Source organism: Perca flavescens, chromosome 4 (assembly GCF_004354835.1).
Source record: "Perca flavescens isolate YP-PL-M2 chromosome 4, PFLA_1.0, whole genome shotgun sequence".
Taxonomy (NCBI): domain Eukaryota; kingdom Metazoa; phylum Chordata; class Actinopteri; order Perciformes; family Percidae; genus Perca; species Perca flavescens.
Genome location: NC_041334.1, coordinates 6,177,784 through 6,195,610, shown reverse-complemented (window position 1 = coordinate 6,195,610; position 17,827 = coordinate 6,177,784). Strand labels below are relative to the sequence as shown.

The 17,827-nt window shown below is 40.6% G+C and overlaps 1 protein-coding gene across 1 annotated transcript in view; it reads left to right on the top strand.

The window, feature by feature from the left end:
* Window positions 1-17,827, top strand: part of cadpsa (Ca2+-dependent activator protein for secretion a) — a 258,999-nt gene that overhangs the window by 122,944 nt on the left and 118,228 nt on the right. The window contains 1 exon segment of the mRNA XM_028575343.1: window positions 16,672-16,780. Within this exon segment, the coding sequence (XP_028431144.1) occupies window positions 16,672-16,780 (109 nt within the window).

Sequence of the window (17,827 nt, the reverse complement as noted above, 5' to 3'; positions counted from 1 at the left end):
ACTAGGTCTTCTTCATTTCTTATTTTGTTTGTTCGTTAATCAGTCCCTCCAGGATTTCGCGATGTCGCGATCGCACCCATTCAAGCGAATTCAACCAATCACCGTGAATTTGGTGCGACTCGCAATTTTGAACAATCACCGCAACTTTTCCGCAAACTTGACCAATAACTGGAGTTTCCCGCAACTTCAAACAATCCAGGCAGTCCCAACGAAAGACTGTGCAAAACATTTGACTGTCCTGCCTTAACATCAATGTACGCTGTAATGTTTTTTCACTTTGAAGTCGCTGAAAGCTGCTGCAAGCACACACACAAACACACACGGTGGAAGCAGGAAATACCGGAGATGAGACGTACAGGATGACCTAAATTGAGGACAGCTACGCTCGTTATTGTAAGCGCAATGATAAGTTAAAGTCCAATAAGTAACGTTACTTTATCAAACTGTATAAATGTGAGTCCCAGGTCAGGTTAGCGAATTAACTAACAATGTAAAGATCAACAAGCCACTGACACATATATTCATATTTGATTCAATCAATAAATTATAATTCTTTTGTCTTTAATACGCCAGCCATTTTCATATTATACCAACATTTGCAGCATCCTGAGCCTTTTTGGTAAGGAAAAACTCTTATTCTCCCCAAAACAAGTTTCCTTCTATTTTTAAAGAACTATACAAAAAAACATCATAACCTTTTTTTACAACTTTCACTGTCTCTCGCAACTTCTTCATTGCAACAAAAATACAAAAGACATTGCAACGTTTATCGCAGTTTTTTACAAAAGCTCCCGCAAATTCAGGCATTTTGGGCCGCAACAATCTCAAACACTGGTTAATTCTTTTTGGTTCATTAAGACAAACATAATTTCAGTGTCGCTTCTGATAAGAGGACGCATCCGTCGTTTTACACAGTTCATAGAAATCAAGGAATATTATTCACTCACTTGTCTGCAGCTCATTCTGTAAAAAAATAAATAAATAAAATCAGAGAAAATCCTATGGTGAACTGAAAATCATGAATCGCGTTGAATCGTGAGTTGAGTGTATCGTACCATGCCTACTCTCTAGCTGAACCATTTCCTCATTCACTCACTCACTATTCCCTTCATAGTGTTTATTAAATAGTGAACTATATAGGGAACAACCAAACCAGATTTTGGACACTACACTGAAAACATCGTTGCGTCCAGAGATGCGTTGGTTATTTGTGTGATGGAGGCATCATGTAAACAAACTCAAACAAAAATACTTCTAATCATCCCTAAAACAAACGGAGCGCTCAGGAGAATAGTAAACGGTTGTGTATATATGTTGCATGTAACATTTCCAATGTTTAGAAACCAAAGCCTGCTCCGTTTTTCCTTTTCGGTTGTCGCGGGTCCTTCTATTTCTTCTTCTCCTCCGGGAAAACACGGCCGCGTTGCATTGTGTGTGGGAGTAAAACGTAGGGTACATTGTGTGTACACTAAAATTAGCTGCGCATTGTGGGTATTTTATAGTGGACTATAGTGAATGAAATTAACCGCGGAGAATTCAAGCAGCACTACAAAATGGCAAACACACTATATACAGTATGGTGTACTATTTCTGGGACTGGAAACGGTTTAAAACAGCTTCTACCTTACTCTCAAAACCACAACATCGAAATTTGGAATGGAGTGAATGCACGGTGAGCTGCAGAATCTAATCAAGTCACAGAGAGAGAACTGTGAGCAGCCAGAGCTCTCTCTAATATTTCCATTGGCCACATGATGTGTGTGTGTGTGTGTGTGTGTGTGTGTGTGTGTGTGTGTGTGTGTGTGTGTGTGTGTGTGTGTGTGTGTGTGTGTGTGTGCGCGTGCGCGTGCGCGTGTGCAGCGGGGAGGAGAGATGCAGCCAAGCTGTCTTCCCTCGGCTGTCAGAGGAATGATGGAGAGGCCAAGCAGGCTTTTGTCAGGAGATGGGGTGGGTTGTGTGTGTGTGTGTGTGTGTTGGGGTGGGGGGGGTCGCGGCCATTTCCTGGTAGCTCTGTATTGGGAGGTGGGCAGCAGGCAGGCAGGGGGTTGTGGGCGGAGGGGGGGCGGCCTGTCTCTTGTGCGTCGCAGAGGATATGTCTCAGAGCTACAAGTTGACAGCGGATTGACAAAGTCGAGTGAACACTAGCTGGCCTAACACTCGCAGCTAGAAAAGCCCGAGCGCCGCCAACTTCAAGCCTCCCACTTGCTCCCAGCTAAATATATAGCAAGTGACAAATACTGGTCAATAGACTGCGCACTCGTCGTGTGTGTGTGTGTGTGTGTGTGTGTGTGTGTGTTTTTGTTTATGTCCGTCTGTGTATGTGAATGGATGTTTGTCTTGAGGAGCAGAGACACTATCTGGTTATTGCTGTGTGTGTGTGTGTGTGTGTGTGTGTGTGTGTGTGTGTGTGTGTGTGTGCGCATGCACATGTACTTTTTGTTGCCGTTTAAGAGATGTTGCATCGTAGGGATAAGTGTGCACTGCAGTGCGGTTTTTTTTATCCCCCCCCCTTTGCTCACTGTCTGCTTTGCTCATGCAAAGTCTCGGAGGTAAGGACTGACTGTTGGCACTTTGTTACCCATGTCTGCCTTTACCACTACACACTTCCATATGATTTTTATAGAAGTGGATTTGTTCAGATGCATTAGACTAAACAATGATATACTGTCCTCCACACTGTTAGTGCTAGTGCAGATAATGAAGAGAAGACACAAACACAGACCCTCTTTCAAACTACAAACACACGTACGTGGTACTGATACTAACAACAAGGGGAGTCCAGAAAACCAGACATTTAGGTGTTGTAAGTAAACCAGCTTACATAATACAAATGAAACAAATCAGATTATGTCAATGAATGTGAAAGACAACTATCAGATTCCATTTTTTACTTTTAATTGTCCAGTGATCTTACTAACCCTACTAATCGATACCACGGGAAGAAACTACAGTATGATGTATTTCCTGTTTAAATGTGGAAAAAAAGCCCACTATCACAGCTACATAAAAATGATTTTACTATTAAAGAATTATTTCCTTGAGAAGTGCATTTGCACTCTGACTTTCTACAGTTCTGTATCCGTGGTCTTTGGAAGAGATATCTGGATGACTGTTTTTGTATATTCAGAGGAAGTAAGGAATAGTTATGCAGTGTTCCAATACTGCACACAAGTATTATTGTATATAAGAAGTAATCTACTGACTTGTGAATTCAATCAATCAGATGTGAGATGCCTTCCCTTGTTTTAGAGACTTTTGGGAAATAAATGATGTGACTGTCACGCCTTATAAGAATCATTTCATATTTTGGCAAATGATGATAATACAGCTGCTATAATATTTTTAATAATAATACATTTTATTAATATATTACTTGAAAAAGGTTCCAATAACTGCAATAAAACAATGACAGTAACAGTTAAAGCAGAAATAAAACCATCAAGTAAGAAGACATCTGTGTTGCACCGCCAATTTTTTTTTTTTGCTATTCAATAACTGTCACAGTTTGAGATATTAAAAAGAGGAGCCAGGAGCAAACGCAAACAATCCAACACTGAAACAAGAGAACACCAGCATATTTGGTGGGGGTTTAGGGGTCCTTCATCAAGAAAATGTTACACTTTTCAATAAAAAAAAAAATTATTTTGTGTCTCTTTGTGGGATCTTGTCTCCTTGTGGGTTTTTGGTCTCTTTTTCAAATTTTTTTTTTAGCAGCATTATTAACCATATCTGTGTCTAAATCAGTGGAAAAGTTAGAGCAGATAATAAACAAATAACACTCAAAAAGCTTAAAGACAAAACTTGCTAAAGAAGTCCAACTACAGTCATTAGATATGAGTAAAGTGTTTTAGTTACATTCATTCAGCTCAGGTGGCTGCCCAAAAGGCTCGGATGCTGCACCTAAACCTTACGATGGCGGGGAGAACACTGCTCAAAAAAAGGGGGGCGGCAGCGAGGGACAGGTGGAACACATCAGGGCGGGGCAGACAATCACAAAGGTGGGAAAACACACAAGGCAGGATGTCAAACAAGACATGACACATGAGCAGAACCTACAAAATGAAAGAGGAAACAAAACCCTGGATCACAACAATATACTAAACCATATACAACTACAGCAATGTGAAAGTAAAGGAGTGGGGGGGCTGATGGATTTAAAGGTCCCATGACATGGTGCTCTTTGGATGCTTTTATATAGACCTTAGTGGTCCCCTAATACTGTATCTGAAGTCTCTTTTATATAGACCTTAGTGGTCCCCTAATACTGTATCTGAAGTCTCTTTCCCGAAATTCAGCTTTGGTGCAGAATTACAGCCACTAGAGCCAGTCCCACAATGAACTTTCCTTAGGATGTGCCATTTCTGTGTCTGTAGCTATTGAGGAGGAGAGGGGGGGGGGGGCAAGGTGGAGGGTGGGGGTGTGGCCTTGACCAACTGCCACTTTTCTCGTTTGAAAGCCATGATGTCTCTCTCTCTCTCTCTCATGGGTGGGCCAAATTCTCTGGGCGGGCAAAGCAGAGAAAGGGGAGGTAACCTTGCTTGTTATGACCTCATAACAAGCAGATTCCAAAACGGCTCATCTGAGCTTTCATTTTCTCAAAGCCAGAGCAGGATACCCAGGGCTCGGTTTACACCTATCACCATTTCTAGCCACTGGGGGAGCATAGACAGGCTGGGGGAACTCATATTAATGTTAAAAAACCTCATAAAGTGAAATCTTCATGCCATGGGACCTTTAAATTGGGGGGTTTGAAGTGTGGTTTTGAATGAGGGGAGTGAGGGAGGATGTCTGAGGTGTTCGGGGAGAGAGTTCCAGAGAGGGAGGGGACCTCCACCCCAGGTCCAGTGCTTGGACTGGGTGAGAGGGTGAGGGGGTTCTGAGGTTGCGGGTAGGAGTATGTCGGTGCAGGAGCGAGGTAGGAGGGGGCGAGGTTGTGAAAAGGGTTGGTTCTCACTCCCAATTCGTCAAATATTGATGCTTGGTCAGCGTCTCTCAGCGTCAGACAATGACGCAAAAATCACCCTTTAGCAGATGTATGGAGCGCACCGGGCAGTGCAGCATCTCGAGGGGTGGCTATCCACCCACAATGCATTGCAGTTATGCATTTGGTGCCGGAAAACACATCCACGCTTAGGTGGCAGTGATGTAGGCTACAACTGTAACTGTTGCTGACCACCATAGAAGGAGAAGATGAATAAATTGAATAAATACATTTCAACTTTTTAGTTTCCTCATTGTTAGCTTGATATTTTTACTGAACATATAATATAACTAATGTCAATTAATATGTACTTTATACTTTTTATTTACTAGATAGGCTAGTTGAGTGTGATTTCTTTATTTCTAAAATTATCTGTAAATGCGTGGAAGAAATTCTGTTTTTGCGAGATGTAAGCATTAATATGATTAATCATGATACAGATCACAACGTTTCTAAATCAGAGGTTCATGCAGCTGATTACCAAGCCTCATTGGAATTAGTCTGCAGGTATGTAGCAGTAATACTTTTTATAAATATTTGTCGCACCTTTCATTCAAGAAATAATTTACAATAAGGAAATTACATGACATAAGCAGACATGGAATGGACATAAAAAGGCGATAGCATGCGATAATTAATAGAAAATAAGATTGAAATTGTGAAATTTCATTGTGGGTAAGCTCTAGCCAGGTTAGCTATTATTAGCAATGCCAGTCGCATTACGCAATTGGTTTGTGTGCATACAAACAACGTAAAACAACATCTGTCCACAGATAGAAGTTGGACAGGACTGTGTGTACGACTGATTTAGTGTGACACAAATAAGACACAAGTGCCAATAACTGTATATTACTACAGCTTTCACTACTGTTGACACACGGAGCAGCGATGTTGGATTTTGAGCACGGGGTACTTCACGGTTGCCCGACTTCCAAACTCGAAAAATCTGAGTTCAGGGGATGTATTTCCGACTTTGACCTCGGGCATTCCCCCTTCCGTGAACGAATGGAACTCACTAACAGCTAGCCACCTCTAAAACTCACTAATGAACTAATTCCATCTCATTTGTTTAATCTGTACAACATTTCTTTCTTTCCCCTCTGCAAGATATCGAACAAGCATATTTTTCCGAAATGTCAAACTTTCTTTAAACAGAACATTGTGACCATAACAAACTCAAGTTAGCTTTTCATTGGCCTAGTAAGGTGGTGATGTAGGACTTACAGGTTCTGACTTGGCTCTGTGTGTGCTTCGACATAGGCATATTACTTTGGAAGTACTGAAGCCTCTGAGCTTTTTCAGATTATCCAATGCCAGTATCTCTAAGAAAAGAGAAGCCACCTGTACAGTGTATATTCAAACTCTGACAGATGCCGGTTCAGTGAGAGGAATAACTGGAAGTCATATGTAGTTGTTGAATACACATTTTCCTATTGGATTATAGCATTGGTAGTTGCCGGAATCAAGGGTTTGCCTGACACTGGTGAAAAACATGGGAACAATACATTCCTTGAGCTGTTTGTGTGGTCAACAACGTCAATACACAGGCCTCTCAGCCTGAGGCCTACATGCAGAAAAAATCCATTGCCATACTGTGGCGGCATACTGGGCCAGTGGATAGCACAGTGACCTCACAGGTCATGCCAGGCTTTTCTTTGTGGAGTTTGCATGTTCTCCCCAGGTCTGCATGGGTTTTCTACGGGTGCTTCGGTTTCCCCTACCATCAAAAACATGTAGTAGGTTCTCCAGTCAGTGCCCTTGATCAAGGCACTGGCTCAGATCTGGAGTTGGTCCCCGGGCGCTGTAGGTGGGCTGCCCACTGCTCCCCTGAGGGATGGGTTAAATGCAGAGAATGAATTTCGCTACACGTCTGTGTGTGTGTGACAATAAAGTACCTTTTCCTTTACTGTACAGCAAAGCTGCAGTAAAGGGAACTCTGCCTTTCTAATATTGACTCAATAATAGACTTAACAGTCTTGTATAACTACTTGAAAGCAATTATTGAGTAAAAGTACACGTATCTTTCCAGAAAATGACTTTGGTAGAAGTTAAAGAATATTCCTTGAGTAAAAGTCCTAAAGTATCTGATATTTACTGCAACATCAAAAGTAATTCTCTGATTTTAAATTGACTTAATTATTAGAAGTAAAAGTAAACGAAAAACTTTCATTATGAACTTTATTCATAGTGGCTTCCTTTTAGTAAAGCATAATATTCAGGGTTTCCAAAACTCCTTAAACAACTGACCTGAACTAAGAGAAAACTGAATTTAAATTTTTTTGTGAGGAAGCATCTTTCACTCTACAAACGTACAAACGCGTTTCCAGCAAGTACCGAGTAACAAAGATGCTTAGGGGAAATGTAGTGGAGTAAAAGTATAAGTTTCCAGAAATATAAATAACGAAGTAAATTACGGATGCATGAAAATTCTACTTAAGTGCAATTTTGTAATTATTACATTACAACACTGCCTAAAGCTATAGTGCGTAGTTTCTGTCTCCCCCATGAGGAATTCTAAGTAATGACAACAACACTGTCGGCGCGTCCACATGATACAAGGCCCAACCCACCCCCCACCCCTCTTTTTATCTCAGCTATACTTCTTTCTCCTACTGTTCATGTACTTCCTCTGTCTCTTTCTTTCATCCCCCTCTTTTTTTGTACATTTCTCCTCGATCCCTCCTCCACATCTACTCCCCTCCTCCCTGTGGTGGATCACTTGCCTGTCATCTCTTCCTTCCTCCTCCTCCACCCCCCCATCAGTTCATAATCAGTACAGTGGTTGTGGCTTGGGTCACCCCTCCTCCGAGCATCCAGGCAGATTACAGATCAGCTGAACCTCGCGTGTTCATGCTGGGCCAAATTTAACTGCACATATGTACACATCTGTCTTTCAGTTCACTTCAGTTTAGTTCACACAGGGCTGGGCGATACGGAGAAAATCAAACATCACAATATTTTCATCGATATTGTTGGGATGACTCTTGGTGCTTTCACAAAATATATACACAATGATTTTTTTGATGAATAAATAATCATGTGGATATAATGACTAAGTGGGTAAATGCAAATAATAAAACCGCTAGTAAGTCTGGTATGTTTAGGAAATTGCATCACTTTACTGTAATGCAGCCTTTAAAAACCAGGAAAGGACAACACTGTCATATCACAAAATGATGATAGCCAAAATGTAAGATGATATCTAGCCTCGGAAATGGATGTTGTTGTAATATCCATACATTGCCCAGCCCTAAGTTCCCATCACTTCAGTGTATTTTAATTCACTTTCACAATTTAGCTCAGTTACTTTCCCTTAATTTCACTTCAATTCATTTAAATTCAGTTCAAAGTCAAAGTATCTTTATTAGTCTCCCTAAGGAAACATTTGTTTTGGACACTGAGAGAAATTGCTATAAGAGTTACAACAGAGACACATAACAAGCACAGAGTTAAACAATTAAAAGACAAATGTACAGTAAACATTTGGGCTACTCAAAGAGCTATGCAAATTGCAAATTACCATTTTCTATACCATCCTTCCTACAATCTTCCGTTCTCCAATACATGCCTTACAAACACTCATTCCTACTTTCATTAAGCATCCTTGCATTCAGTCATAAATAAACATGCATTTATCCATTCAAAATGATCCATACATTCAGTTATACAAATGCATTAATTCCTCCATTCATATCCATACATACATTCATTCACAGATATGGATAAAGAATTCAAAGTCATACGTTCATCGCTGCTCATTAATGAGCTTGACTGAGAGAGGAACAAATGAGTGCTTATACCTGTTATATTTGCACAAAGGAACCCTGTACCTATTTCCTGAGTTCAATAGCTCAAACTCTGAGGACAACACGAGAGTTATCAGATAGAATGGTCTTAGCCTGCCTGATTGTTGCCTGATCAAAAAGCTACTGCGGGTTGAGAGGTGCAGGTGTTCCCATAATTCTGCCTGCCGTCTTAACCAGATTGAAAATCAGAGTTTTGGATTTGACAGTCAAATTCCCAAACCAGCTGATAATACCATACTGAAGAATTGAGTCTATTGTTGCTCTATAGAAGATTAACATGATATTTTTACAGACCCCCAAACACTCTAAGTCTGCGCAAAAAGTGGAGACGCTGATGAGTTCTGGCACAGACATTTGTTACATGTGTGTGCCAGCTCAGGTCATTATCAATATAAACTCCTAGATATTTAAAGGAGGACACCTGCTTGATGTCATAACCATGGATGGCCACAGGGCTCGGCTCTCCAGCTGATCTGGGGTCTACCAGCATTTCCACAGTTTCGCTTGTGCTAATATGAAGTTGGTGTGAATCACACCAGTTGACAAACTTGTGCACAGCACAGTTTATATTGCTTTCTTTAGTAAGCAAACTAAGGACAGTGTCATCTGAAAATGTTACTATACGTTGGTTCAGTGAACTTGAATTCAGTTCACTTTATTTGAGATCACTACATTTCAGTTTGGTTAAGTTCACTATTTTATTTCACTTCAGCTCTCTCCAGGTCAATGCATTTCACTTCACTCCAATGCAGTTTCACTTCACTTGAATGTTTTTCATTTTTAGTTCAGGTCACTTTTTTAATTCACTTTAGTTCAGCTACATTAATTTAACTTTAGCTCACTGCCGTACAGTTCACTTCAATTCAGCTCAAGTTAGTTCCATTCAGTTTCAATCAATTTAATTCACTTCAATTCATTCCCTATTGCAAATTTCCAATTTTATTCAATTCGGGTCAAATAAGTTTGATTCCTTTAACAGAATCAATAATGTAAACCCAATGTCTCAACTTGTTTTCCCCGAAAGACAGACATTTCAACCATATACACACACACATATATATATATATATATATATATATATATATATATATATATATATATATATATATATATATATATATATATATATAAATATAAATAAATATATATATACACACACATACACACATATGTATTGGGGCTTAAAAAGTCTACCAGTATGAGCGCATGTCAGGGTTTTGATAGAAACTTTTGCTTTTGGCCTCAGAAGTTTGTTTGTGAACACAGATGCCACATCCAGCAAATCATCTCCAGTATTCATGTCCATGTGTTTCCCGTAATGATGTGAACATAAACGACGTAGCAATCCCCTTCACTCTCTTCACTCTTCCTTTCTCTTTCTCCATCACCGTCTCTCCCTGTCCCTCTCTTCTCTGCTGACTGACAGCTGAGAGAGAGAGAGAGAGAGAGAGAGAGAGAGAGAGAGAGAGAGAGAGAGAGAGAGAGAGAGAGATATGGTGTTTTGGGGTATGGGTGGGGGGTGTGTGTGTGTGTGGGGGGTTGGTCGGTCGGTCGGTCGGTAGTTTAGACTCTGATTTGCCTTTGTGGTGTCCTGGAGGCCGGGGAACTGCTGGAGAGTGGGTCCGGTTCCCTCCATCCTTTACTTGGCCTCAGGTCTCATCAGTACTGTTGTGGGGAATCTCATTTGTCACACACACACACACACACACACACACACACACACACACACACACACACACACACACACACACACACAGGGAATGCAGCTGCAGCTAGAGTGAGAGCTGCCACTTGCAGCAGAGCGGCAGAGGTGGCGACAGCGGCAGATTGGCCAGGCCTGGTGATCTGTGACGACAGGCTCCTATGACTGGCAGCTACAGTTGCAGCAGTCCAGCTACAGCTAGCGACAGAGTGTCATTACACTTCCTCTTCCCAACACAGGCAGCAGTGACAAGACACAAGGCACCAACCTAAACCAGGGCCAATGCTGGCCTTTTGTTACAGTAACAGGACTGAAGGTGTTAGCCCCGCTAGCTTCCACTACAGCTGGAGTACAGTACAGTGTTTGGATGGAACCAACAGCCCGCTATGCTTTTTCCTAAAGCGTGGCACTAAAGAAAAGGTTTCAAAAGATTTCACTCAAATCAAAAATCCATCTTTTTGGAACTTCAATGCGCTTAACAAATTAGATCAATTATCTTGTGGGTGAAGTTCACATGTCGAGAGAGAGAGGCGCTAGAGGAGAGTTCATGGCAGAATCCATACTAGAAAGGTCTCACCTAGGCCTGTAACAATTATTACATTATTGTCTAATTTTCCATTTTTTTAGGTAATCGTGGTTTCTTTGTTTAACCGCAATTCATTGCTAACATTAGCTAAGGTCTTAAGGCCAAATTAGATGTGCCAAATTGTAATTATACAAGTAATTATTGGCATTGGACCCTAACCACATTCATAACAACAAAAATGAGGGGGATACAGTTAGAAAAAATGTTTTATGATAATAAAGAGGAGTTGTTTACTTCATAGGCTGTGTACCTGTGTTATTACATTATCTGGGCCACATGACAGTGATGTAACCAAAATATGTATCCTGGAATTCATTCCAAACTTTAATTTGTCTTTTAAAATGTTTACAGAAAGAGACAATTATATTGTTAATCGCTTTATTTCAGAGACAATTGTACTGCAAAATGTGGAACAGCTCTAGATTAATCCTGAAAGTGCCATGTCCTATTCATACATATAGCTACCAAAGGGAATGCAGTGTAATTCATATGTATTCCACGTGTTTATCATCTCTTTATGCACCACATTGATTGCCGCTGCGAAGATCCTTGTTGGGAGGAGATCTTCCATGGCAGGGGGCCAGAGTTCCTCACTCGGAGAAAACACAAGACTTTCACCCAGGAATGTCGTGTTCTTGTCCCGGGAGTACTTCTTAAGGGGACTAGTGTTTTAATCCAAACCACAATCTTTTATTCTAATCTTAACTAGTCGTGTTGGTGCCAAAACGTAACTGTAACGACCGCTAAACTTAACGATCATGTGACTGGTGGGCTAAACTTTGTCATGTGACCGCTCAGCAGTCGCCGTAAATTCCTAAGATATACAAAGTGTTGTGCTTAACTTTTCGTACGATATCATACGATCCCTCCAATTGTGCATAGGCAAATCCTTCACTTCCAACGTGATATTTTCTGTGTGAATGTGGAGTTTCGGGTTTCGGTTCAGACCTCTTTATCTAGGTTCAAATGAAGCTATATGCACCACGTTGTAGATTTAAAGGTCCCATGACATGGTGCTCTTTGGATGCTTTTATATAGGCCTTAGTGGTCCCCTAATACTGTATCTGAAGTCTCTTTTATATAGACCTTAGTGGTCCCCTAATACTGTATCTGAAGTCTCTTTTATATAGGCCTTAGTGGTCCCCTAATACTGTATCTGAAGTCTCTTTTATATAGACCTTAGTGGTCCCCTAATACTGTATCTGAAGTCTCTTTTATATAGACCTTAGTGGTCCCCTAATACTGTATCTGAAGTCTCTTTCCTGAAATTCAGCTTTGGTGCACAACAACAGCCACTAGAGCCAGTCCCACAATGAGCTTTCCTTAGGATGTGCCATTTCTGTGTCTGAAGCTATTGAGGAGGAGAGTGGGAGGGGCAAGGTGGAGGGTGGGGGTGTGGCCTTGACCAACTGCCACTTTTCTCGTTTGAAAGCCATGATGTCTCTCTCTCATGGGTTGGCCAAATTCTCTGGGCGGGCAAAGCAGAGAAAGGGGAGGTAACCTTGCTTGTTATGACCTCATAACAAGCAGATTCCAAAACGGCTCATCTGAGCTTTCATTAAGGCAGAGCAGGATACCCAGGGCTCGGTTTACACCTATCACCATTTCTAGCCACTGGGGGACCATAGACAGGCTGGGGGAAAATGTTATATTATTAATGTTAAAAAACCTCATAAAGTGAAATTTTCATGCTATGGGACCTTTTAAAGATGTTTTGCCAACCATCCAGGAGGATCAAACGTTTTGCTGGCTGAGCCAAGGTGTTGTACTCATGTGATATCGAGGTTACATTACAGTTTTTCGGACCTTTGTTTAACATAGCCAGGTTGAATTATGACCGGGAAAACTTGTAATTTTTCGAAAAAAGCTCTGAAATTTCCAACTTAGCACTTAAATGTGCCTAAAAACCAAGCAAACATGGACTCCTTGTGTCAGCTAACGTTTATTGTTTCAGTTAATTAAACCTAATTTTAATATACTTCTATATTGGCAATACATAGTATTTTTAAACCCTCACATGCCCAACTCTGCAATCATACACCTGTCTTGAGTTGTCTCTGATGAAACAGAAAATCAAATCTCTCTCATCTGCACCATCATGCCATTCACACCAGGGACACTTATTCTCCCTTTTTCCCCTTTCCCATTTCGATTAGAATACAAATTTGCATTTCTATTAAAAAATATAGCACACACACACACACACACACACACACACACACACACACACACACACACACACACACACACACACACACACACACACACACACAGCCCCTCTACTCATTATTGCTGGTCATGAACACACATCTTCAAGTTAACCTTCTATTCAGCCACTTCACTTTATTATAATGTGATTATAATAACACACATGCACACACAGTGAGAGGTCCACTAAAGTAACACAGCTGTCACGGACCCCCTCCCCCACACACACACACACACCCCCACCCCTCTCCCGCTCTCTCTCTCTGGCCTCACATTCTCTCTCCCAAACCATTAGGAATCATCCTTTCATCATCTCTTTTTAAATGGATGTGAAATACAGTAAATAGTAATTTGCAAACTCTAAAGATCCCTATGATTACGCATACTTTGAGGAACTGACATATCTTAACAACTACAGTCTTGGATGGTTCGCCATGACATTGGTATACACATTCATGGTCCCCTCAGGATGAAGTCTAATAACTTTAGTGATCCTCTGACTTTTCATCTAGCGCCACCAGCAGGGCAACATTTAAATGCGTCCAACAACCTTGGTTTATGAGCATACCTGCAGAGCTAATGACATTCCCATCAGCCTCAGCTGCATGCCTTATCAAATGTTAGCCCACTAACACAGTAAGGTGAACATTACCATTTTACCTCCTTAATGTCGGCATTTTAAGCATTGTCATTGTGAGCATGCTGATGTTAGCATTTAGCACAAAGCACCACTGTGAGTAAGTACAGCCTCACAGAGCCGCTAGAATGGCTGCAGACTATTATTAAAAAAAGACAATGTTGTGCACATCCATGTAGTTGCTGGTGCAGGACAAAAAAGTCAGTGTTCCTTGTGCCTGTATTAAAGCATTTTTCCGGAGCATTAAGATGTCGTGCAGACTTTACCTTCTTAGAGCAGACTCTTATTCAATTTGACTTCAGGAGTAAAATCAGGTTTGGGGAAAGTCCCTTGGGTCAAAGGAAGAACAAAGCCTGAGCTCTTGATGCACATCAACACAAAATGACAATGGGCACCTAGAAAATCAAAGCTGCTCCACTGTGGAAAAGTCAAAAAGACAAAACGTCTTTATTAACATTGTTAAAATGTAAAAAAAAACCTGAAGCCAACGACATCTTTCACCTCACGTTCAAGATGTTGCCTAATTCTTCTAAAACTCAGTAATAACACACATATACGTCTGCCAACCGGATAACAACTAACTACACATTTAATATTTTTCACACTCCAAGCAACACAACTACACATATTTTCATATTTTCCAGTCAGGTAGATTTCACTTTTAAATAAAATGAACCTACATACAGATTTTACACATATTAACACTGACAATGAATGCATTTCCAGTTTCTCACAGACTAACAAATGCTACATTTATGCACCTGACAAACCTGAATGTGAAAACGCCAGGCAGTGTTTTGCAGTAACCTCGGGAGTGTGGCGATAAAAGCATCTAATGAGCCCCATCTAAAAGTGTAGCACGGGTGTTGTGATGAAAATAAAATGTATTAGCGCAGTCTTCATTGCTAATTGCTTAAGGATGTAATATCAAAATTCTATTTATTATGATCGTTATTAATATGGTTAATCAGATTTTTGGAGGAGAGGTTTATCATCCCATGATAGAATGGAAAAACTAATTTCCTGTTTGTAAGTTTTGCAGAAAGTGTCCAACTGCAGCTTTGATCATCCTCACCATGTTGGATAACATACACACTTACATATGAAGTGATTTCATTTTATGTAATATAAACATTTCCAGACTAGCCGGCCTTTGCTTTGATGAAGTTGGTTATGCAAGTCATGCAAGATTTGGGGTGTTTCTGATTCATAGTGTGTGGTCTAGAGCTACTCTATCTGTAAAAGTGTCTTGAAATAACTCCTGTTGTGATTTGACACTATGAATAAAATTGAATTGAATTCAGATGATTGTTGATTTTGAATCCATTCTTGGTCCTACTATGTTGGATCTGCCTACTGGAGGGAGGTTAAAAAAATGTACCTGGCCATGGATTATTTTCTGGAAAAATTAGCATTTCATTGTTTAAAAAATTAGTACATGTAATTTCCTTTTGGCTGAAGATACTTTTAACAAAAAAGTTTCATAAATTAGTGCAGCTAGCGGTGGCGGAAATACAACCTCATATCTAAACCAGAAAACGTTGGTCGCGATTTTGAGCATTAAGGTTGCGATTTTAAGCATGTATACGTTATTTTCAAACAGAACATGAACCCGCACTCCCAGGTTAAAGTCCTGTTTGTTTGACCCATCCACCCCCCAAATTTAGACTTAGTCAACTTACTTCCTGTCTGGCTCCCTTCATAACTACTACAGCCACTAGAGGGTGTAAAATTTTTTTTTTAAGATTATTTTTTGGGGCATTTTTAGGCCTTTATTCTTTTTAGGCCTTTATTCTTCCCAGATGAAGACATGAAAGGGGACAGAGAGGGGGAACAACATGCAGCAAAGGTCAGAGTCGAACCCACGGCTGTGTGCGCCTGCTCTACCAACTGAGCTAACATGGCCACGATAGGTTTAAATTTAAGTCGTAATTGCTGCTTGAACAAATGACATTTGGGAGGGTTTTTCAGGGTAGGACAGTGTCTGGCTAAACTGTAGATCAATTTCCATTGCTTTAAAACAAAAGGAATTCAATGACCACTTCTTTCCACGGTCATGAACTGTTTTCTCATTTAAACTCAACAACCACCAAGGCTCTGTGTACTTACACTCCATTTTGCACATTACACATACATACTGTACCATTGTAAATGTAAATGTTTAATTTATGTTAAAAACACAACACAAAACTACTGTACGTTAGACTGCAATTTGCTACATTCTGCTACATCTTAAAAAAGAGAAAGCTAAACTCCGAATTGAGACAGTGAGCTCCTATTTTCATTCCTTTACTGGAATTACTTTTCATTTTTTGCACATGGAATGACAAAAGCCTCCTGAAGCATACTGCAGCAGTATATGTCATTACTGTGACAAACACTGTGAGGTAGCACCAGTCATGAAATAAATAGGCGTCCTTTTTATTGTAAGGGAATCTTGGTTCATGCTATTAAACGGTGTTGTAGTCAAGACCACCTAAACCGAGACCGAGTCCTCACCAAGACTAGAGTGTATCGAGACCGAGACAAGACCAAGACTTTGAGGAGTTGAGACCGAGTCAAGACCAGACCAGTGCCGGACTGCCAGAGCTTCTCCTCCTGTCACCAACATTCACTTTCTTGGGTGTGCGTGTTAAGGGGGGTGAGGAACGGGGGTGAACAGTAACACACATTTCAAACTAGAAATTAGTCAAATTATTGGTTGCATTTGAACTGCTAATTGAACATTTCCTCTCTCTGTGATTGGTGCAGGTGAGTCAGTACACCTTTGCCATGTGCAGCTACCGAGAGAAGAAGGCCGAGCCGGTGGAGCTCCTCCAGCTGGACGGTTACACCGTGGACTACACCGACCCGCAGCCAGGTAACACAGCTGACCACTGCATTCCAACAGGCAGCACCGATGAATAATAAGTGTATAACGATAACTCTTTGAAGTGCAAATCTGTTGTGAAAGCCCCTGCACGCCCACAGTCCAGCCTTTATTAGATCTCTTCTCAGGACTGTAAACGTGTGTCTTGGGCGTAGTGCTACAATCTGTTGCTTCACAAAACAAACATGTAACAGAAAAGGCATTCTAAAATCAAATTAAAATCAGAATAAAAACATAAACATATAAGCATCTTAGGACATAAAGGAAGGACACATATGACTGTTCAGACAATACGACATTTAAAAAAAATTACTGTAATAGTTTAAGTGCGAAGTGCAAAATGTGCTTGTGTATTTATTGCACTTTGCTCAGTTGTGCTTTACTACTGGAGTTCAGCAAACTGTGCTTGATTGACAATTTAGGGCGGGACAGCGAGCTAGAGAAGTATGCAAATGTGCGGCAGGCCTACCTTCCTCCACAAGGAGACAAAACATTCCCATTATCATGCAGCTGCCTATATGCCCTGAATCTATGGAGGCACAAAGTTGAAGTACACCTCTGCCTGGAAACTAGGGTTGGACATCGTTTCGATTTAAAAAATTCGGATTCTTCTTTTTGATTCCGGTTCTTATTAATTCTCAATTCCGATTCTTTGAATGGTGGAGTGGAAATGGGTCACGTGCTTATCCCTTGTGTTGACTTTGGGTCACATTGACCCGTTTTTAATTTTTGTTTTATATCAGAAATATGGGACATAGAAATAAGCGCTGAAAATGTGTAGAAGAAAAATGTAACAATTTAAAACGTTGGAAAAAGCTAAAACAAACAAAAAGGTTGACGGGAAGACAACACAAGGGTTATTTTACAGATAAGAGGGAAATTGTTATTTTGATTCAATGGTGGTTCACAGTTTTACCGACTTTTTCAATGGTACACTAGAGCACACGCTTACTGTGCTCTATGGCTTCAACACAACAAGCGCCAGGAAGTATGGAGGTTGCTACGGACACCAAAACTTGCGCGTGTAAAATTTGGAAC